The following is a 24691-nucleotide window of genomic DNA, read 5'->3' as shown; positions in this document are numbered from 1 at the left end:
CTCCAAACACACAACAATCTCCTAATACCCACCATCCTAGTACACACTATATAACACCTTCAGAGTACACAACCTCCTCAAACACAGCAACCTCCTAATACACAACACCCTTCTAACACACAACACCCTCCAAACACACTAACACTCTTCTAATACACAACACCCTACTACTACACAGCACCCTCCAAATACAAAAGATCCTCCAAATTTGCAACACCATCCTAATCCGCAACACCCATCTAATACGCAATACCCTTCTCATACGCATCACCCTCCCATACAAAATCATATAATGACCACAGGATAGAAACTTTGTATCAGGGAGGCACTGACATTTCATTAAAAATGTGTACTGAAACTAGAGAATAAAAATCAGAGAGCCTCTCTAATAGTCAGGGGAGCATTGGCTGTCTTTAACTAGCATAATCTGAGGGCAGAGAATAAATTAATTGTCAGCCAGACAGGCCAATGGATGGACGGATGAACAACCAAAATAACACACTGCTCCACTCTTAGTCACACAGCATGACTGTTTTTTGTTTTTGTTTTTTTGTACAAGCAGATACATTTCACTTTCTATATGGGTATGACAGAACCATGATATCTCACGCAGAAGAAAAAGACAGCATACCAAAGCTAATTTCAGGTTAGCATAATGAAAGTTTTTTTTTTTTTTTTCATTGAATTCTAACGCTACTACATCCTCCAAAACACTTCACGCACCTTGTCTCCACAAAGTAAAGTTATATAAGTATTCTTCCCAACATAAGACTTGAGTTGCTAGTTCTCAGCTACATGTTCCTACACTTACTGCGATACTGGGACTGCGAGAATACTGGGGGGTTATCGTTGACATCGTTGACGGTGATGGAGAACGTGCAGAACCCGGTCAGGGCAGGGTCCCCACCGTCCTCCGCCGACACCAGCACCTCGAAGATCGGGGTGACCTCGCGGTTCAGGTTCCCTGTGGTCGTAATCACGCCATCGTCGTCGATGCGGAAATAGAGGGCAATGTTTGTATTATCGTTGGAGGAGATAGAATAGCTAAGTTCGGCGTTGGAACCCTGGTCGACGTCCACTGCAGTCACCTGCCAAGAGGGAAGAATACCCATAATGCATTGTAAATGGGGATGGGAGAAGGGGGAAGATATGTGGAAACATGACATCTGTCACTTATCCAAGAAATGAGGTGTGACCTATGTAAGACATGAGATAAGTATGACATGTTACAGCATTGTTCATCTTCTAATTAGAGTATTTCTGGCAAGTTCAGACTATTACACAACTTGCATCTTGTCTGAATTACCTTACTTTGGTCCTTCAATCCAAAGTACTGCTCAGGTTATGACATCTTATTCAAAAAGATATAAGTATCTACTTGAGATATGAGTACATATTGTTCTGAATGGCTGAAGACACCTTGAAGAAAAAATTGCCACCTTTAAGGGCAAATTGAATTTGAAAAATTGTAACAACTATTTAAGATTTTCTTATCATTTATGTAAACAGAGGGTGAAAAATTTTGTTAACCCCTTAATTACAGGAACCAGGTTCCCATGGCGTCAACTGATATACGGGAACCTGGTATACCAGGCCAAAATGCAGACAAGAGTGTCTGTATTCGTGATCTGAATTCATGTTTATTTGTGCTATGAGACCAAGAAAAATGACTTTGATCGAAAGATTAGAGTTTACCCTCCCAATATCTGTAATCTTTCCGTCTCAAAATTACATATATTTTTGCCAATTCTCCATTTTTCCAATGCAGTAACACACTTGTTTTGTTGCAAAACTCATATGAAGAAGTATGCAGCTGTCACGGCTGACCTTACTAGATTTTGACTTTTGCCGACCTTATTCAGAATCAGGTGCCCTTATTGCATATAACAAAATACTTCGTGAGCCCATCAGCACACGCTCTATTCATAATTCATGTCCGACAGATGATTTGCATTGTTCGATGGCACATGTAGTTGACCGTGGAATTGGGAATACATGTACCGCTTGACCGCTTTTGCACAGAAGATCAGGAAACTATCTGTTCTCTGTCAACCTGCCAAAAAGAATTGCGTTTGGGGGGCACTGATGAAGGCTCTCGGAGAATTGCGGTAGGAGCGGGTTACGGGATCAAAGTGGGCATGGGCAAAGCCAAAAACACCTCTCATGCTCACCTGAATCACTTCATCCCCGTTGTCAGCATCCTCTGATATGTTTGGAGCATAGGTGCCGCAATCTGGAAAATCCGGGATATTGTCGTTCAAGTCTGTGACTGAAATTTCTGCCATCGCCATGGATACAAGTCCAGTAGAATCCGTAGCGGAGATGTTGAACTGGTACACCGACTGATATGAAAATGGCTGTGTTCGCACTGTTGATATTACACCTAAGGAAAGACCAAACAATCATCATTATATGTCTGTGATGACATGCTGTATTTCCTTGAAGCAACAAATAACAAAACACTCAAGGATTAGGAAAAAAATTGAACGGAAAGGAAGATATGGAACTTTAGCACCACTCATTCCATTCCCACAGTGGTTTACACACATATGGTGAAGCTTTTAAAAAGGGAATGAGACTAACCTATACATGTGGACTGAGTGAATGCAGCATTATTAGCAGAATATGTCACCATAGTTTGAGTAAAAAAACCAACAACAACAAACAAAACAGACAATTCAATCAAGTTACAAATTTTAAGATATTCAGTGCTATCATCACGGGATGAGAAGACTACCAAACTTCATGACATCATGCATGCACACAGACAGATATACAGATATCACAGAATTCAACAAAATTTCATTTATTGCTGTTGAAAAGACAAATTCTTTTAAATTGCTACTGACATAATGCTAAGAGTAATGCTATTCCCCAGTTTCCTGAAAGAGGTAAGTCAAGTGATCTTTCATTATGCTAGAAATGAGAAATTATGTCGAATTTTCTGAATATTTTCTTTATATTGTTGTACATGCATGAAGTGTTACGTCTCCTCATCCAGCAATAGCAGCCCAAAAATGTTAAAACTTCAATACTTTTCATAGAACTGTTCAATTTCAACTCTGCTGACGTGATCAACTAATATTGCTGCATCTCCTCAATTAACATATATGTTTTGGTTTCATTCTCCTGTAAAAGAAAGAGAGAATTGAAACCTGTTTGCCTTCGCATTGTAATCTGCTGAAAAGGATATTTCTCATTTACACGAAAACTGTGACCCCTTTTTGTGTGCATGTGCTCTTCTTCGAATCAGACCTGAACTTAATTTCGAAGTGCCACCTATCTACAATCAGCGTAAAAAAATACAAGATGATATAAAATCTCTCTGAAGTAATATTGCCCATGGCATTACCTGTATTCTGATTGATGGCAAAAGTTCCATCCCCACCAATAATGGCCAGGGTGATGGTATCTCCCACATCGTCATCGCTCACGTAGACGGTCCCCACTTCGTAGTTTTGGTTGGCCGTCTCATCCATGCGGAAGAAGTAGTCGTCCGGATTGAAGACGGGCGCCTCCGGGGCATCGGCCAGGGAGATGACCACCGTGGCCGTGCTGGACAAAGGCTGGCTGCCGCCATCCGTGGCTCTGACCGTGAAGGTGTAGTAGCGGGGACCCTTCTCGTAGTCCAGGACACTAGTGGGGGAGATGTCCCCACTGGTGCTGTTGATTGAGAAGACGGTGGAAGTCGTCACGATACTGTAGGTGAGCTCAGCATTCACCCCAGTGTCGCAGTCAGTGGCAACCACTGTGTAGCAGGGAAGAAATCCAGCGAGATAATCAGCGTGAATACAAGGTGGTTCATAGAACTGCCGAACAGTTAACAACATTGTAATCCCCCACAAATATCCATGCTACAAGATAGCACAGTCTTGTGCAGATCCTATAGCATCTTATATCATACCATTTATCCTTAACATCCTTTTTGTTTGATCACAGAAGACCAAAGCTATTGTCGCACAATGAAAAGGCATCTACTGTAATCTTGTCAGGTAGAGAATCTCACAGAAGAATGACCTTTGACCTCACCTGTGGCTATGGTGTCTCCGGGCTCTGCAGTTTCTGGGACATCATTGAAACTGAGGACGTCTTGACTGAAGGTCGGTTCACAGTTATTGATGTCCTCCACCATAACGTTCACCTGCAAACACAAGGAAGCAGGAGTTTAAAAGTGCACATCCCGAGCCCATGTAAATGCTGGGCAGAGTGCAAAGCACAGTAGTCGTAATGAATCAGTCAAAACCCACCTTACATCGTGATTATTCTTGTTAGAGGCAGCATACTTTCTCTTTGCATTCATCACACCCACAATTAGGCATTACATATGAAACTCACAAAATATATTATATCCACCTAAACTATTTGATTGTAAGTGTGGTCAAATTACTAGATTATGGTCTGTGATCGTATAACAAAATATACACAACATCCAATCAAATGTTATTTGTACACACAAGTGCACTGTATGTACATTGCTAACCCTTTAGCAACTGACAATTCTGTACATAATGGCCTATTGTTCCCTAGAAGGTACAGCAATATGTACTACTCTCATTTCGACAACTTTCTAAATTATTTTAAATAACTCACTGCATGTTTATTTATGTTTGTTATACGTTATGTTTATTTGAAAGCCTATCAGGACCTTTCCAAGAGAGCGGTGTGTCACAGAAGTAATTCTAACATACTTTTGTTGACCTTTGATCTCTTTGAAATTATGTAATTATATAGTTAATATGAAAATTAAAAAAATGGTAAAGCATAAACTATAACAAAACAGAAGGGCAGTTTTGGGCGTTTTCGTAAGTAATAAGACAGGCAGGTTTGAGCGGTTCAGTTACTAATGGGTTACGGATGACTTACCCTGACTTCGGAGGTCAAAGGGTCATCTGCTGTGCTCTCTACGGCCTGAACAGTAAGGAAGTAGGTCGGTAGCTCCTCATACAAAACCTGCTCCGTCAGGGTGATGGTGCCGTCTTGAGCGTTGATGGTGTGCGTGGGGCGATTCGCGGGACCGGTGATCGAATACGTCACCGCCACATTGCGCTTGAACGACTCTGCAGTTACTTGAGTGACTCTGTGATTGGGTGGGGGGAGGGGGGGGGGGGGGGGTAAGTAGTATGGAGGAGAGTGCAGTAAGCCAACTGAGCTGAAAAATGTTGCAAGATTGTAAGGAGAGTCTGATATTCCAAATTCAAGTATTTTTTCACGGCTGGTAGGAAGCAATGGATACCTGCAAGCAAGCAACCACAGGACCATCAGCGTTAGGTCCCCCTGAAGGACTGGATAGTGAGGATGATATGACATGCCTACTACAGGGCTACAATTGTAGCTTTTTAAATCTTTGAAAATCCATGGTCTTATCTACTGAGCCGTACTAGTTTCCACTGGAGCTGACGGGTGTCTCAGTGTGTGAATTGTGGGTTTAAAGCATCAGAGAATACGGCATGATGTACAAAAGAATTTTTTTTTTTTTTTTTAATTTGACTACATACATTTAAAGCACATTTGATTCTCTGCTCACATAATGCATAGTAAGCCATACTTCTGTGGGAAGATAACTAATCAAGGCTGTTTCTTTTTTTTTTTGGGGGGGGGGGGGGTAGGTTGACTTCCAGCATTTCCTTAGTCTGGGTTCATTCATTTGTCTAATGACAGCAGAGGGGTATATCTCAGTGCTAAACTCACACTTGATTGGCCTGAGCCTCACTGACAGAGGCTTCGTAAGGATCCTCACGAAATTGCGGCGGGTATGAGCCACCGTACACAGAGACGGAGGCCGTGACATCGGAGAATACATCTGTCCTCGTGCCCCTGGCATACACGCTGAGGATGTACTCCTCATTCGCCACGTAATTGGTGTCGGCCGTCACTTCGGTGTTGATGCATCCACTGGTTTCATCGACAGAAAACCAGCCATTTCCACCTGAAATTGAAGTAGAGATTATCGTCGTCATTGACTTATTCTTCTGTCTTGTTTTGATTTTGCCGTCTTTCTAAAAGATTTATGCAATGGGGTCAAAATATCTTCCGAAGCATCAACATGAAGTTCCAGTGGAAAATCATGCACAAAGAATGGAGCTGAAATTTGTTCCAGATGGTTCATGTTACTATCAATGTGAATATCATCTTGATCATGCAGTCAAGTAAAATCAAATTTTGCAAAAACTTCTATCACAGTGTGTACTGTAAAATATCAGTGCATGGGAAATTAAACAGTGATAAGCAATGACAACAAATATTTTGCTGAACTAACATAACTTGAACACCTGCTATACGATGTGGTAACTACCAAAATGTACAACTGTACTACAATGACTCTTGCGATATATTTCAGATTTCCTCAGATATATACCTCACTCTTCAAATGGAAAAAGACATTATTGAGATATCTGACATGACTCCCAGATACTTACTCTGTATATTTTAAATTCTTGCTTAATCCAGTACATTGATGCTAAATGCTTGTCTCACAGTTTTAACAGTACATAGAAAGTATATATTTGATATGCAAAACACATAAAAGACACTGCCACAGAAGTAACAAACATCATGACTAAATATCACATCAGCAAAATCTTTGAAAAACCATTTATAATACCAGCTTTATTAAATCTTCAAGTGAAGAGTAGTCCCCAAATTGTTCTGTTTTGATATGCATATGTATGTCTTGAAGACATGGCTCAAGCCAAATATGCTCATGGGCTTCGGGCTAGCAGATCAGACAGGCCGGACACTCACCGGCACGCAGAAAGTATGTGATCTCGGTCCCCACGTCGACGTCCGCGGCAGTGAGGGTGTAGATACAGGCCTGGTTGGGGGCATCAAGGGGTACGACGGCAATGTAGGGGGACACTTCCATGGTCCAGTAAGGGGGCTCATCGGCATCTTGGATACTGAAGACCACTCGCAAAGTATCAAGCATATCTGCAAATTAGAAAAGCAAGGGAGAGGAAAGGGGGGAGGGGGGAGAGATAACACATAAAAATAGTAAATATGACGAGTAATTTCATGTGCATCATGTATCAAGATGTTTCATGACTGCATGAACTTTAATAATGACTCTTCACATATTTCACTATATTGAGATATACAGTGAGAGATACTTCTCGCGTCAAATCCAACTCTGGATTCAATGCATATTTTGAGAGACACTGCTGTAATATTTTCATCTGAATTGCTGGTTACTGTACATTACCTTATGGTTATCATGGGTTGTGCTAATAAAAAACAGAGAGAAACTGATATCAAAGTTCACTCTCTACACAATTACAGTTGCACAGGACAAAATATATATACACATGATCTGTACATGGAATTCTTTTGAGACTGAAAAATATTCATCACAAAGGAATTGTTAGTTTTACTGAGTGTTTTTTTTTCTCTGTCTTTATTTATCATGACTACACAGGTTTGGTAAGAGTAAATGTTAATGTCTTGTGGAAAAGTTTTATCATACATTTTCTGTACATATTGTAATTGTGCTCGCTTGTAGTTTCTTACTAAAGGTAAAAGTTTGTTGCATAAATTTTTACACTGAGGGTACATGTATATCATCTATCATTTAGGCACAGATTCCATACATTTACGTTTGTATATCCCTACCCAGGGTCAATCCCACCCCCATCCCCACAAAAAGTGTACCCCCCCCCCCCCCCATTCCCACCAAAAAAAAAATAAATAAATAAATAAATAAATAAATACAAAATACAAAAAAAAAAAAAAAAATCTTGGGTCATTAAGAGTTCACATACATAGGAATAGCACAACAACACAATATACCCCTCTCTTCACATTTTACGTATTTGTCAATGCTTTGTTTATCATCAACCTGAAAAACACATCCTCTTTTTTTTTCCAGTTATTCAACTGTGGCATAGTGTATGCTGAGATGTGTGTGTGTGTGTGTGTGTGTGTGTGTGTGTGTGTGTGTGTATGTGTGTGTGTGTGTGTATGTGTGTGTGTGTGTGTGTGTGTGTGTGTGTGTGTGTGTGTGTATGTGTGTGTGTGTGTGTTAATGCTATACCCCAGAAATGGAAGGATTCTATAAGAGCAGGTACACTTCAGCAAGTTGATTCCACAAACTTTGACTTAAAATTGATTTTTTCTGGTCAGAGAGTAAATTTGCAAGTTTTAAAATCGAGAAAAATATATGAGGCTATGGTGGAAGATTTACAGTCATCTTATGTTTTACAAATCAAAGATGACCACAGTAGCTATGATTATACAAACAAAGAAATAAAAGATCTTTTTATTAAACCGAGTAAGTGTACATTGATAAGAAAATATAGAGAATTTCAATTTATGATGTTACATGGCGTAGTTTACACTAGGAGCGTTTAATGAAGTTTGGTTTTGTAACAGACAGCCTTTGTTCCTTCTGCCAACATGAGCCTGAAACTTATCTGCATTTATTTTTACACTGTGTTAAAGTGAAACCGTTATGGGAATTCATAATTAATTATTTTGATATAAATGAGTTAAGGAATATGAATTGGAGAGATATATTTGGGGGAATTTCTGGTTATTCAAATAGATCAAAATGTGTAAATACTTTGATTATCTTAACAAAATACATCATTTTTAAATCTAGAACGGGAAATAAGTTACCCACTGGAGAAAAGATGCAAAAGATTATTGTTGAATTAATAAATGAGGAAAAAATCCTTGCGACCAAGGCTGGGAAGCTACATGTACATTTACAAAAATGGGAATATTTTGAGACTTCGTTGAATAAACCAGTCTGAAGCTACGTGCAACGTCTGTGACTTTTAAGAAAATAGTAATGTTTCCATAGTATTCCACTCTTTCTTTTCTTCATTTTTTTCCCTTTCCTTCATTCCTCCTCCTCTTCTTCTTCTTCTTCTTTTTTTTTCTCTTGTGTTGTTTTGTATTTTCTCCCCCTCCTTTCCCATGCGTTCCTGTCAGCCTGTTGGCGGGCTGATTATATAACTATATTTACTATATTGTGATGTGTAGGCAAGAGCAGTTAACCAAATTAGGTGCATGTGTATGTGTGTGTGTATGGGTGTGTTTGTGTGTGTTTGTGTGTTGCATGTGTACAGATAGGGGTGGGGGAGGAAACAGGAAGGGAGGGAACTGGTGGGGGTGGTCATAGGGACTCAGTAAGGGATATGAGTTAGTAGGTGGGCGGGTATTGGTTGATAAATAATATGGTTCCATTATTTATTACTGTATAATTTTGCTGCATAATTCATTTGGATGATTATTAAGATTAATGCTAGAAGAATTGAATTATCACTGTTAAATTTAAGCAATTTTTTTGAGAGCATAGGGGAAGTGACTGTATGTAAATTGATAATTGTTCATGAAAATGTAATTTTTGTTATGTCATTATGTACAGCAATAGCAAATTTGCTATTATGATCACAAATGTATATTTTCGTCATTTCAATTGTAGCAAATGAAAATTGTTATTTTTTTCTATTACTTTGAAAGGAACAGAATAAACATCGTTGAAAAACAAAAAAAAAAGTATGTGTGTGTGTGTGTGTGTTTGTCTACATGAGCGTGTGTACACATGTAAGTAGACAGTCTGTAAAGTGGGTGTGGAGTCTGCACCGAAGTATGCAGTGCTGACCTCATATTCCCCTTTGAACTTGCTGTGTGCCACACTGAAGTCCATTCAATGGTTGTCATGCATCCGATGCACAAATAAATGAATAGCAACTTGTTTGTTGCTGGATAAAAGTGAGGAGCTCCTTGACAGAAGTGATTACTGGCTTAGACGTAGCCAGAGTATAGGGGGAAAATGTAAGGTTAAACAGGTGTCCTATTGGAGGCTGAACGGGTATCTTCCTGAGATTTCATTTGGACGAAAGTATTGAACGTTGCTGCTGATGTGACAGGCACAATACTTTCCTTGACATCATTTTTCAGATGGTGTGATTCTTCAACTTGGTACAATGGTATTCTATTGCAACAGATTAAGGCGTGTGCACAAACAACTATTTCAACCTAAACTGTCCCCCCTGGTTATGTCCTACACAGTTATTATTTTCCTTCAAACTTTTCAAGACACGAGCATGATAGGCAGTCATTTATTTTATTTCACTTTTTTTTTTCATCTTTCAATTTCTATTTGTTGTGCTTGTAAGTACATAAAATACACACACACAAACAAACACAACCATTGTGGACTACTACCACAGGTATATACAGTGTATATATATTTTTTAACTGCAGTGCAGCATATAGATGTCACGATTGTTTCATTTTCTTTAATATGAATTAGGGCCGGCACAATACAGGTAGGCCTAATAGTCATGAAAATCACAATCGTGAACGCAAACGAAAAATACTTTTTTTTGTCATTTCCAATTCTTAGTGCGTTGTCACTTGCAGATTTACTGCATGCCGTTCCTGCGTTTGGTTTGCTAACGAATAGGATCATCATGTAGCAGGATATGGAAAACAGAGTGAAAGATGGCTATTACCCGTCATATAGTTCCATCAATCATTCCACTGACTTCCTTTAGCATCTACGTTAAACCTTGACGTGAAAAGCAAAGAGGAAATTCTACATGCTGACAGGACCCAGTCGCTCTTTCCTGGGCTAGGGATGAATGAATAACAAGGAGCCCAGTTACTTTTCCAACCTGTCCTGTCCCCATCCCAACAATCTTCCAAAGAATCCCACTATACAGCGTATGTCATGTGTAATTCAAGAGGCAGACCACCCCCCCCCCACACACACACACACACATTCCACTGGCTTTGCGAATTGGATATTATACACAATGACCCCCCCCCCTCCTTTGTCACACCTGTAGTGTCATTGAGAGAGGATGAAGCTAACTCATTGTGAACATCTTGCCCTTCTTTCTTCACAGAACAAAGAAGCTGGCTTGTCTGCTAAAGGGACGGTAATCACTCAAGCATGAATGTCCCCATTGAGCTACAGAAGACAGACAGCGCAGTAAGGTATCCACTTGATCCGACCAATACCCCACGGAGACTGAGCATCTACGTTTAGTCTCATTATATCACAGAAGACACTTGATATTGATAGGGCCTCTTTGCTCCTCAAAAGGTCACTATTTGTTGCAATCTTGGGTGGCATGTTTTAGAAAAGATAGGCTTCTACTCCCCAACCCCCTTGGCCTTTTATTCCCCACCTTTTTCTCAAGACTCAAGTGCTTGCAAAATTAACAGCACATCCACATGTACCCTACCAGTCAACTTCTTCCCTGTACCATTCATGCACTGTTAGCACTGTACACACAATTGCCAGGTGTGGTATACAATGTACTGTATATGGGGTACAAAGGGTACCCGTACAAGTGAACCTCGGTATACCGCAGAAGCGAAGGACCTGTTTTACACATCCACCATAATGACATGCCTTGTCTTAATTTCTCTTTGTATCTACCTATCTTACTTACATACGCACTTACACAAATACACTGACACACAACACCATAGAATAATTGCTCTCCCACCCCCACACCCCCCCCCCCCCCCCCATTTGATCAGTCTACAGCAACATGTATAAATCAATGCCAATGTACACAACAGTGGAGTACTATGAGTCATACACAGAGAATGCAGACCAAGCCAAATCCTGGCCTTCTCACTGTGCATGAAATGCGTTTTCACAGAACCCCACCTACTGGTAATGCTGTTGACTTTTCTTCCTCCACATCTTTTTGTCTGTCTGTTAAGGAGGAGGGGGGGGGGGGGGGGTTTGTCTCTCTTTGCCTTCCAATAAGAGAATGTTCACATTATGTGATCAACGAATGGAATAACAATTCAAACAGCCTGACAAACAAAGGGGGTTGTTGGTTTGGACTTTGTCATGTTGGCACAGAGAATGAGCATGAAGTCAGGATCATCAGAGAAATGAATAGACAAGAGATAGGACACAAAGGAAAAGAGAAAGATACACCCAAATTCCTTCATGTTCCATGAGATAGGGCTGGGGACTTGTCTTTCAATATCCCTGCTTAATGCTGGAAAAGATGTCAAAGAACACATAAAGCTCTACCTTCTATTTTTTCAAATCATCTGGAATACATTTCTTATAATTCAAGAGTTTGAATGTAAAATCAGATAGGGCCTAAATTCCATTTTCAAAGGTTTTTATTTTCTATTCTATTTAAGAAGGTTCATCATCAATTAGAAAAGAATTTAATATTTTTGATGATACTGTACTCATTACGTTATAAACAAGATATATTTTTGAAGATATTACTGAAATTATCACACACATCTTAATCATTTGCAGCGGCTTCAATCTTAAATTTATCTCAAGTTGATGAAAATGGATATATTGTGATATCAGTTTTGCGATATCACTTCATATCTTTGAAATATGCACATTGAAAGACATTCTTGTACGGTGAAGATGGCCTTGACCTAGAAATTTCACAAGTGACTACAGAGAGAACTTTCAAAGATGGATGTAAATGGACCTGTGTAAAATCATATTACTCCTATATTACTATAGGCCCTACAATATTGCATATTTATAGAATTAGCCTTTAGGTATATGGTACCGCGACATATCTTTGAATAGCCGCACTCTGTAAGATTAAAAGATACAGAATCTTATGAAAATACTCTTGAAAGAATAATGTCTAGATTCATTTCATTGGACACAAATTAAATGTGTCACTACCTAGAGATTTACATGTACATGTGTACATAAAGTACTTGTACTATGCTCAGTTGTGATATTTTTAGTTTAAAATTTGGAGCAAAATTGATCCTGATCTACAGAAATATCAGTGATGTCATTTAAAGTCACTGCAGGCATGATCGCAATATAAAGCTGGTTGTTTAAATTCACTACATTGTGTAGATACATACATGTGTGTATTTTACTCAAGAAAAAAAGAGAAATTTAAAATCTTTGCATTTGGGTATGAAGTAGGACTGAAGAAGGTTACATTTGCAGACAGTAAAAACGAAAAAGGAAAAAAAAGATATTTCAAAAGTATATATTTTCAGAACTCTTTATAAAAGTGAAAAGAGAGGCTTAGCAATGTGCATGCACACATAGTCATGGTAGGTCTACCCTACAGATGGAATATTTTTACATCTTTGAAAATTACATTCTCTTCTCTACGAACACTGGATAAAGGCAGTATATATTATGGAATAGGGAAGTGTAAATCATTCATATGGGCACAATCTACTTTGTACATGTATGTTGAATGATTTGTTTGAAAAGTAATAAAAATGCTAATTCCTCCATCTTTTAATTTTTGCCAGTATTTTAAGCATTGTACCTTATCAGTTTGTTTCTCTTTGTTATTTTCTCATATTTCTTATTATGTTTGTGATGAAGTCATGTGTGAACAGTATACAACCAATGCCTCCAAATAAACTCTGCCAGTTTCTTCCATAATACATTTTCATACTTTCTTTCCTGTATGAAAAACCAAACTGAACTAACACTTAAGGCCCTCAAGTAACACAGAACCAAATAGAACAAGGACTTGTACAAAAATGCATGACTATAATCAAATTCCCAAATTTTGTTCAGTTATTTTTGTAATTGAAAAAAGGTGAATATACAGTCTTTTGTTTTAAATAGAAAGAAGTGAATTGAACTAATGTGGAGGATAGAATCCTGAAGTGGTAAAGGTGTGATCATACAAAATTGAGATAACAGTATTCTGTATATCTGTACATATTTCAATTCCTACATTATCTGGAAATGAAACTTTTTCTTACATTGGTAAAGGTTGTGTAAAAGAAATTAAAGGGATGTCATAGTATTGGTTGAGGTGAGTATTCAGCTTTTAACTCTTTCTGAGATACTTAGAAATCACTTTATGAAATGTTAAAGGGGAAGTCCGGACGTTTATCAGCCGTTTCTTGTGTAAAGAACAATATTTCATGAACCTATTACCCTTTTCCCGATGAGAAAAGACCATCAGATACATTTACTATGATTTAAAAAAAAATAAGGTAATTCTTCATGTTCGAATCCGTCACAAGCAGCCCTTCGTACTATCTGTCCCAGGATGCATTGCGCGTGACGTATCAGGCTCAGTTTCCTCAGCTGAGAGCACCGCGAGCGAAGCCCAGCTACGCATCGATCTGCCATTGCACTGCTGACTGCGGAGCGGTGTCTGCATGCCTGCCTAGGTGTGCCTTGTTGGCGCTACTGCAGGAGACCGTACACCGATTTAGGAGTGCTGTTGCCAAATGCTGTATTCCTTTCTTCAAATAATCCTTGGTATATCTATATAAAATCCGTCAAAGATTAATGTGAAATAGTCGCAATGCTCTAACATTTATCTTTAATTGAAATATTTATGTATTGTAATACTGCCGTACGTATTAGTGTCCACCCCATCACTTACAATGCATTGGCTATTGTTGCCATCAGAGTGATCATACACAGGCTGATCAGGCATACATTTACGTCTGCTGCTGCCAAATGCTATCACAATCCGCAATCGTTTTTTCGACTTCTGAGTTTGAACAATCTGAAATCAGTCTGTCAATTTCAGAATTATTGCCTCTCCTGTTGTCCGAGACTGTTGAGTGTGTCTGACGGTGGTAAATTACGACAGTATACATGTAACTTGAACCGCGGAAGAAACGCCACCGCCAGCTTCATCATACTACATCGTAGTATAGTACCGCCAGCCGCCCAATTCTCGCTATCGCCAATGACGTAAAAAGTACCCGGATGTTGATTTAAGCGTCATTTACGGTGCATTATGGGATAGTCCAGTAGCAAAATCACTTCCGTTCGTACGCGCGTGATACGTGACTAATGCGATTTACACACACAACCGACTGTATTCTACGTGTACTTTCGGTTTTCTCGACTTGAATTACAGCTTTAATATGATTTGAAATTTCTCCATTCTTAAGAAATTGCTGTTACTACAACTATTGGTTGTTGCTGCGAAGCTGCCATGTGTTGTTCGCACGACAATAAATGAAAAAAATCTGCAGAAATAGGACCCTTACTGGCATGCGAGACGTGACGTGGCCGCGTGGGTGAAGTTTGCGGGTGACTCCACAGCGCAGTACGTGCACGCGCGACCTACTAGTAGTGGTAGCACTAGGTAGTAGGCCCAGTGCTTACATACATTGTACGTACTTACTTGGAAGAAATTGCTTCGGAGACAGGATAAGTTCGAGATCACTGTTCGTTCCCGATTGTGTTCGCGACATTTCGACAGAGAACAATAAAAGAACTAGAGATTGTAATTTGTCATCACTGACAAATTAAGGTGATCCGATTTTTTTTTTTTTTTATCAATGATTCGAGTCCTGATCGCAATAGGCATGACCATACAAGTTTCATCTGTGTTTAGAGACATTGGCCGTGTGATGTTTGCATTCTCATTTAGAAAAGGGAGTCATATCTGCCATCTTTGGTACCAAATTCTGTATACACTGAATAACGAAGATACAGCAATGAATACATATGACCTTTGACCCACCTTTGCACTCCCAAGATTGCATCTGATGAAATAGTGGTTATTTTGTGAAATGATTCTCGCGACATCGTCTATACGTGTGGAAAATATGGGAAAGATAGGACAGGTATTCACTAAGATACAAGATGAAACATTTATGACCTTTGACCCTAATTTACATACCCAAGATGTTGTCTGATCTAGTAGTTGTTATTTTATGAAATAATGTACGAGACATGAACTAAACATGTGCAAAATATGGGGGTGATAGGGCGTGTTTTTCTTGAGTTATTGCAAAGAGAGTTGCAGAAAGAAAGAAATATCTCAATACATAGAAGATAAGCTTTAATTTCAACCAATTTTTTATCGTAATCCCGACATCGTATGAAAAAACAAAGGAAATGAAACGATAGCGCAAAGTCTCAGCTACAACATATTAAAATCTGGGAGAAATTCACCGAAGGGTAAGTGAGCTAGTGCTCGATAAAGACAATCATGTCAATTTTCACATTAAAGAAAATTCCCTCCCATAGAGATAACACGTCATAACGAAGATACAAAAAGAAGTACATATGACCTTTGACCTCAATTTGCAACGACAAGATGGCATCTGAGTAAAAAGTGGTTATTTCGTGAAATGATCCTTGTAACATGGTCTTTGCGTGTGCAAAATATGGGAAAGATAGGACATGTATTCACTAAGATACAGGGTGAAACACTTATGACCTTTGACCCTACTTTACATACCCAAGATGGTGTCCGATCAAGTAGTTGTTATTTTATGAAATAATGTACGTGACATGAACTAAACATGTGCAAAATATAGAGGTGATAGAGGCCGTTTTTCTTGAGTTATTGCAAAGAAAGTTGCAGAAAGAAAGAAATATCTCAATACATCGAAGATAAGCCTGAATTTCAACCCAATTTTTTGACGTGATTCCGACATCGTATGAAAAAACAAAGGGCACACTTACGGTAGGGTAAAGTCTCAGCTACAACATATTAAAATCTGGGAGAAATTTACCGAAGTTTAAGTGAGCTAGTGCTCGATAAAGATAGTCATGTCAATTTTCATTTCCAGAAAAACTGCACTCCCGTAGAGATAACACGTAAACTGGTCAAATTTGACAAGATTACTTTTAATCCATTTTTACGAGGTGATACCGTTATCCAATCAAAATATTGTAATTTTATGTTTGAAAGAACATTAAATAAGCTACATCATACTGAAATCTGGGTGAAAATTGACAAAGGACTAGTGAGATACGCTCGAATGAACTTGAAATTTGATGACGTCATTTTGAAAATTTACTTTTTTTACTTTATTAAGAAATTTGATATCTTTTAATCATTTTGTCAGCATGGCCACCCCATGAAATGACATGTAAAACTCATCAGCTTTCAAAATATGTACAGAAAATGGAGGGTCACCGTCCATCCTGACGAGTAAAATCGGATTTAAAATTGGCAGTTTTTTGGCATAGTTGTACTGTATATCGCCATTGACGCGCGCGCGGAATTTCAACTTTGACGGGCCCGTATGACCTCATATTGAGTCGGATTGACTTGAAACTTGGTAGAAATATTCCTTGACATTTCAGGCAGCCGATAAGAGTAAAAAAACGGGAAATTTCTATTGCATATGAGCTGTGCGTGCGTATATGAGCGCGCGCGTACGCGTCCGTCCAATTTTTTCAATTTTTCAAAAAATGCTCCAAATGGTCTGAAACGTGTGCAAAAAAAATTTGAGCTCGATTTGAGCATACAAATATTTCAACGCGCGCGTACGCGCACGTTTTAAGATATAGATGAATTTTGAGAATGTGTGTAGAATGCGCTTGACTTGAACTATATGTGACGTAAATTTGATTGAAAAATTCCATTCCATTAATGAGATATGAATGAAAATGTGTTTTCATATAATGACGTCATAGTGACGTCACGGTCGACTGATCACAATGATTTTAAAAGATTTGTCGTCTTTGGGTCACCATACATATATGGTATAAGTTTGACATTGATAGGCAATGCACTTTCTGAGCTAACCTCTGCACAACTTTTGGGGAGAAATAAAGAAAAAAAAGAAGAAAGAATCCGTACAGATACAGAAGGTGATCCGAGAGGATACTCGGATCACCTAAAAAAAAAAGATGGGCATTCCATGACGATATACTGTATATCCAGGCGGGTTAATATTTTCCAGCATATTTTCAGCGTACACGTATGCAGAGATGACTGATTTGTGATGTACGCCGTACCGGTATGTGTTAGCTTATGCGTTGCGTGCAGTGTGGTGCATGCTATTAATGCAAGGCCGGCCGCCGGCGGTGGGGACTACAGTGTACGAGTACGGTATCGACAGGCCTGGCCACTCGCTGGCTCGGGCGGTATACAGCGGCCTACTGTATTAGTATCCGTGGTCGGCGCTGCGCTATAGGTAAGGTACACGTACGCGCACGCTAGCGTTGTGCAAATTATGCCCCGCGCCGGAAGTGCCCTTGCTACCAAGTGAACTAAATCTTGACGAGAAAGCCACATCCGGGTACTTTTTACGTCATTGGCGATAGCGAGAATACACACAGCGTAATGGGACTGCGTGCTGCAGCATTCAGGATCATGATAAGGTAGTATCGTGGATAAATATCAACTTAAAATCGAAATATTTCTTCAGTTTGAAGACTTACTAGTAAGGATGAAGTATTGACAACACCCAAACACTTGACACAATAATCAGCATTTTTTAAGTGAGGCAATAGATCATGCCGCGTGCATCCGTTGCTTGGCCGGAACCACGCGATACGCTACCGCTTGCTCGACCCGTATCGCTGTTGCTCAAGCAGGGCTCCCCGAGCCAGCTGACGCTCCAAACAAAAAGCAAAGTGGGGCTGATACGTCACGCCGTCACGTGATCTTTCTCGCTGGCGTACAGAAATCGAACAGCTACGATTCAAAATTAGTGATGCTAAAAAATCGATTGTGGCGAGTTGGGAGGGTATTTTTCCATGAAACTTAGTCATTGTGGTCCTTGATTTATGTAGATTTTGGTGAAATTTACTCAAAATCGTCCGGACTTCTCCTTTAAAGAGTATACAATTATAAGAGGAATTCAAGTTCATTTGATGAAAATCAGTTTTGAAACGGCTGAGATATATCCAAAAACAAAGTAAAACAAAGCGATCCTATTAAAGATGGGTCCCACCTTTTACTAAGATTGCTTTGTTTTAGATATCTCAGCCACTTCAAGACCAATTTTTACCAAATAAACTTTTGACTTCCTCATAGAATTTTATGGTTTTTCATATTTTATAAGGAGTTTCTCACTATCTCAAAAAAAAAAAATCATCATAAAAAACGATGGAAACCTGAAGCCCCATCTCAATTGAAATTGTTCAATTGTACCATCCCTTTGATGCTATTGTCACACTTTTTATTTCTACTTTGTCTCTGACTTATGACACAGCAAAAAACAAAACAAAACAAAACAAAACAAAACAAACACCATTTTTACTTCACTGAGGTTGAAGAAATGGGAATGAAAATAAAGTTCATGGTACCCAGGCAGTAATCATGAGCTGACATCACACCCAAGTTGAATACACAATCGTAAGTTTCGCTATTTAAGTTCCTGCTGAAACTGCAAAGTCACATTACACTAATATACAGTACTGAAGTGTATCAAATGTCTGCAAAAAAAAAACAAATTCACTTGTACAACAAACAGAATTTCATAATACACTGTTGTTGTTGTTTTTTTTTTCTATTCTATGTGCAGTGAATGGACTGTGACCAGCACACACACACACACACACACACACACACACACCTGATACAAATGTACATAGTTTTTCCCCAACATGACTCCAAAAATACCACTTCTCAGTCTAGTGGTGTCAGTGTGTGGCTGAAACCACAAGAGGTCATACAATGACTCCTTTATGAAAAACAAGGCCATGTGTAAGTCAGTTGGAATGTGTGGTGTGTGCATGGGAGTAGGGGAGCATTTCAAATAACACGGACTCACAACTGCATGGATCGAACAAAGACTTTGCGGCTGAGGTGTAAGTTGTATACATGTGTAATTTGAGGAAAATCAACCGGAATGAGAAGTGGGTGATTCTTTCTTTCTTAATCATATCAAGAAGGCAGCAAATGAAATATTCATGGAAGTGTATTGAAGACACCAAAAGACACAGTGAAATAGGTATCAAACATGTAGTGGTACAGTACTACAAATGGGAAAAATATTGTGGAATTTTATTAAGAACTGAAGAGGAAAGACAACTCCCCTGGACTGAAATGAAGTGTACAAGTTAGAAAGTTTGATGTTCTACCACTATTTTGGCAAATTAATGTAAGGTAAGTAAGGCATAGGCCTACACGTACAATTCGTATACTATACAGCAACTTACATATTGTAGATCTAGGTGCGTGAAAATGCATATTTTCAATATCACTAAAATCAAGACATGGAAGAGAATAAGACAGAGGAGAGGTTATGTGAGCTCAACTGTATATCAGCCTACTAATCTATATATACAGTAGGCCTATTATAATTTCATGAGACTCACTATAGCTCCATGCCAAGACCAAGCTAACTTACTTCCTCCAGCTCAGGAAAACTAATTCTTTACATCCAGCACAAAGTACAACAGTATGTTCACTGATGATATGAAATGTGATGAGCAAAAATATTTACTGTGTGATAACTCGAATTTTGGTGAGTGTTAGTAACCTCATGAAGTATATTATTATCTGTGGTAGTTACTGAGATGTTGAGTTGTTCACTCAGGAGTTAGGCCTACACGGTTGTATGTATACATCATTTTAATATGATGCAATTTATCCAAACGACAGCTGCCTATGATTACAATGTATGTACTACTTGGAATAAAAGTTTCCTGCAACATGCCACATTGCGAGAATAGTTCAATGGGATATGCCCCTTTCAGCAAGCCTACACTTTATCTCCTCATGATTTACTGATGACAGGAGAATTACAGGTTGTAGTTCAACAACTTCCTCATTCAGGAAGTAATAAATTAATGCACCGCACCGAGTGCAGGTGCCAACCTCTTCCACACACTTTACACTCACTCACACACACACACACACACACACACACATACACTCAAAATTTCCTTATTTTCTAGTACTGAAAAGGCTGTTTGTTTTTTCACATAAAGATAATGTATTTTACTAGTGAGGAGGTCACAGACATTTTTGTGAGATGCTGTTTTCGTGTTTTGACACAGAGGCCATTAAAAGTGCCCTATATGCTGTACATGTGTAAATGCCTGTCCATTTGCAATGTTTTCATGTGTTGTAAAATTTGCTCAATGTGTAGATATTTCACGGGCGCAATTGTCGCAGGAGCAAATGTCACAGATATTCTAGCTACATTACTGGCATAGAAAACAGTTTAAAAACAATAACAGAAATAAACATTTGCATGCCCCTTTTTGTTGTAATGAGAAAAAAAAAGTACGATAAACATGGATTTGATTGTGACAAAATTGCTGGTCTTCAGTGAGAAGATTGCGTAAAACTGCATGTAAATGTGTATGATATGTGTTCTCTGCATGCAGGCCTTCACACACTAATGAAGGTTTCATTTGAACACATTTGATGGGATCTGCCTACAATTGGCACCGACAAGTCATTTCCTGAATGGATGTGTGCGCATGATTATTGCACAGCATACCTCCAAAACAGGATCAAATCATAGCCATGCAAAATAAGCTCAGTATGGTGGGGTCCTGCTGAGCACTCCATTGATTTCATGGGTCACAGCCATTGATTTTATTGACAAACTGCAAGGCTCATACACACTGCCCACAATGCAAATGACTGGTTGCCAGTGTAAATGAGTGTTGTATACCATTATAATAACATCCATGGATATACAGTTGGTGTAACTGTCGCAACAAAGTACATACCCCGTGACAATTCAAACCCTGCCAGTTAAACAGCAACGCAGGGACGCTGCAGTGTACATGTTGCTGTATACAGTATATCCAAAAAGTTGCACAAATGTCCATGTACTATTAATGAAGAATCAGTACTCTTGACTGTTGCGAACAACAAATTAAACAGCAAAACTGTAAAAAGCTACTGCAGACCATATTAAAGAAAAAGAACATGCAAACAAGACTAAAGATTTGTAAGGCCGGAATGCTCATTTTATCACCATCCCCCCCCCCCCCCCCCCCATAGCATACAGAATTGTTACTTTAGAAAGGAAAGGGAACATACAAATGTATTATGATGAGACTTGTACCACAGAATATCTTTGTGGTAGAAGTTGATGTCAAAGGTCAATTCCACGCAAAGGTTGCATTTTATGAAAATCAAACTATTGAGTATAAATGATTAATGAAGCTTAATCAGATGATCTGGTATTGTTTACTCAAAGCAGCCTTTCACAACGGATATTTTGGTACCTCATTTGTGAACATCGGTGAATGTGGAGTGGAGTTATGTCCGAAAAACCTTCATTTTTCATGAAAATTGCCAATTTTTGCAGAATTTATGTATCATTTCTGATACACTATTATGACCATAATACAGCTTGTGTAATTCTCAGATGGCTTATTTTCTGAATGTTCTTTGGTCATAGATTGGTTTTATGATGTTCTAGAACTTGTTTCGGGATCAATAAATATTATTCTCTCAATCTCAAAATGTGGTAGTTGATAGCGTCCCATAAGTCACGTTTTTGTGTCCCATCAGTCACACTGGTTTTCCCTATCCTGCTACTGTACCAATGAGTAGATATTCATACCACTTGGCTCAGGGTAAGCTCCAACCCTTTGCTACATTCAGGAAAGAAAATATCTTTCCAGAGACTCTGTGTGTAAGAATATTTCAGAACTTACTTTCCCATGTGAAAAACGGTGGTCCTCTAATGTCCCATAAGTCACGACAGCAATTTTTTGTTGCTGTACGTATTGCAATGATACTTTTCAAACTAAGTATGGTGTTTTCATAAACGGTGATATGATGGATCTAACCATGAACTGAGAAAAATGCATTTGATGCAACTATTTTCTCAAAATACTTGTTTGACATTGCCGAAAATTGTCACTTTGTCCCATAAGTCACAATGGAATTGACCCAAAGTCAGAATGCAATGATAGTAACTATTGGACATCAATAGTATACAGTGACAGTGTACACCTGTAGCCCATGCCCCTGTACACATTGTACAAGTTTGTACGATAAAACACTGTTACAATGTCCATGATTTGATGTCTTTCAAGTAGGATACGATATGCAAGAAAGAGGGTCTATCTCCCAGGCATGTGTAGATGTAGTGTACGGTAAATAGCCTACTGTAGAGACTCAATTCCAAACTATCTCAATTGCTCAGGCAACCAAGTTCAGGCAGGCTTGGTATTTAGGATGATGGCCTCTTCCACCCTGTAAGATTTCACATCGCCTTTGTTTCATCGCACCATCAAGATGCGGAGGTCTGAGCGGGAGGGCATCATGTTACCAAATCACTGGCCCCCACAACGTTTGTGAGTGCGAGGGGAGGAAAAAAACAAAAGGCGTAGGTTTACTCCAATGCAATACGCATACTACTGCAGGTTCGGGTCCACCCATTCTGAACTTTTCACACTCAGCTCTTGACTTAAATCTGCCTTGCATTATGCATGTTTGCCTGCCTGCTGCATGAGGTCACATGCACTAGACTCCGAGGGAGATGTGTTACGACTCAAGAGGACCATGCCATGCATTCACATTGTGCATCAGCCAAGCTGCAGTACGAAATGATTCGGTTTCAGCACATTTCCATTTTGCTGCCACGCTTACTTGTAGATGACGTTTTAAATGATCCAAAGTTCTGTAGCACGAATACTGTTTATTTAGTCTTTTAACACATACATTACAATGTACCAGTAGCTCAATTATTTTTATTATTCAGTAGTAATATTATAGGCCTTTCTTTTAAGGTAAATTCCTCTAAATTATACTTGCAGATGATGATAAATGTATTTGGTCATTTCTTACGTGGAAGTCATCATACAATGTCCATGTTATCTCCATTCCAAACATGTCAACACTATTTGATAGTCATCAAAAGTAATAGGTTGGACATATACACAATGGTGTACATGTATATTTTGTATTGTACTATGTATATACAGTACTGTATGTCATTTACATGTATGTGCACTTAATATGTTACCTCAAAGAGGTGCTCTGTGACAACGTTCTTCAGTGAGCATGATGCAGAGCTACCAAGTCTCACGCATTCTGTGTGAGACTCAAGCATTTGGGGTCCGTCTCACGATCGCACGCATGGCGCCCATTATTCTCACCCATCAGGCGATGTCTGCAACTTCGGCCTACAAGTACATAGAGCATAGCTCAAAGGATTAAAGTGATAGTTGCAATTGAAGGTATATATTTCCCTTTTGTCTTTCAAAATAAGTGAAAAATATAGTCACTTAAGTATGCACCTGATCGCACCATTAAGAGCTAAAAATTGAAAAAGCTCCCTAATGGGCCGTGGGAGGGGGAAAACCCCCTCCCACACCCTCGCTCGCGTGCACATTCGCGCGCCGAGATGCCGAGTCATGAAAATCTCACTCATAAAAATTTTTTGAAATTGGCATCCCTGCATGATGTGTGTATGAAACTACAGTACACAATACAGCGTACATAGTGTAGTAACAGTTTTATTATCTCCGCAGACAAGCCATTACATCAAATGGTACATTGAAGACATGGCTGCATGCAGCTGATGTACTATACGCCTCCAACCCGAGGCAGGATGCTGTGTTCGAGTGCTGCACACGGAGAATAGCAAAGCAGCAGATCCTTCTGGTACATTTTGAGTGCCAGGAGGCAGTGTAAATATCAGCCGGGGATAAAGGGTCTTATCGATCGCACCGTAATAGCTCTGAAGACAGGTTTGCTTATTTTCCTGTCACCTCTCCCAGCCGGCCATTTGTAGATCTGCATCCCACTCAACAAGAAATGACAAGTCTGTTTAGGCAAAACCGATCTGCTACAATCTATCACTCGTCTCTAATACCCGGTACTTGTAAGTATCCCATCCCCCAATGAAAGAGAGAAGCACATTTTATTGGTATACAACCGGTAAGAGAATTGTGTAATTGTACAGTGTAAGACCTTGCAATGACTCTACAATGTGTACAGGGATAATCCAATCAAAAGACAAGATATTTCTTGCATTATAACAATAAAATACACTGTACAAATAATTCCAAAATCACTTCTTCTTTGTATTTTCTTTAAACCAGTCAAAATGT

At 39.1% G+C, this 24691-nt stretch overlaps 1 protein-coding gene across 2 annotated transcripts in view; it reads right to left on the bottom strand.

Annotated features, from left to right (window-relative positions):
* LOC139728924 (neural-cadherin-like) overlaps positions 1-24691 on the bottom strand; it is a 75411-nt gene that overhangs the window by 35861 nt on the left and 14859 nt on the right. For both annotated transcript variants that reach the window (XM_071639852.1, XM_071639853.1), the window contains exons 2-8: positions 6742-6927; positions 5689-5926; positions 4864-5077; positions 4030-4141; positions 3353-3748; positions 2172-2383; positions 812-1088 (exon numbers count right to left, since the gene is read on the bottom strand). In XM_071639852.1, coding sequence (XP_071495953.1) covers positions 812-1088; positions 2172-2383; positions 3353-3748; positions 4030-4141; positions 4864-5077; positions 5689-5926; positions 6742-6927 — 1635 coding nt within the window. The remainder of the gene's footprint in view (positions 1-811; positions 1089-2171; positions 2384-3352; positions 3749-4029; positions 4142-4863; positions 5078-5688; positions 5927-6741; positions 6928-24691) is intronic.

The sequence above is a fragment of the Diadema antillarum genome, unplaced genomic scaffold (assembly GCF_040938485.1).
Source record: "Diadema antillarum isolate AM-2024a unplaced genomic scaffold, OU_Dant_1.0 seq00000205_RagTag, whole genome shotgun sequence".
NCBI lineage: Eukaryota > Metazoa > Echinodermata > Echinoidea > Diadematoida > Diadematidae > Diadema > Diadema antillarum.
This window is presented reverse-complemented; position numbering and strand designations above follow the sequence as displayed.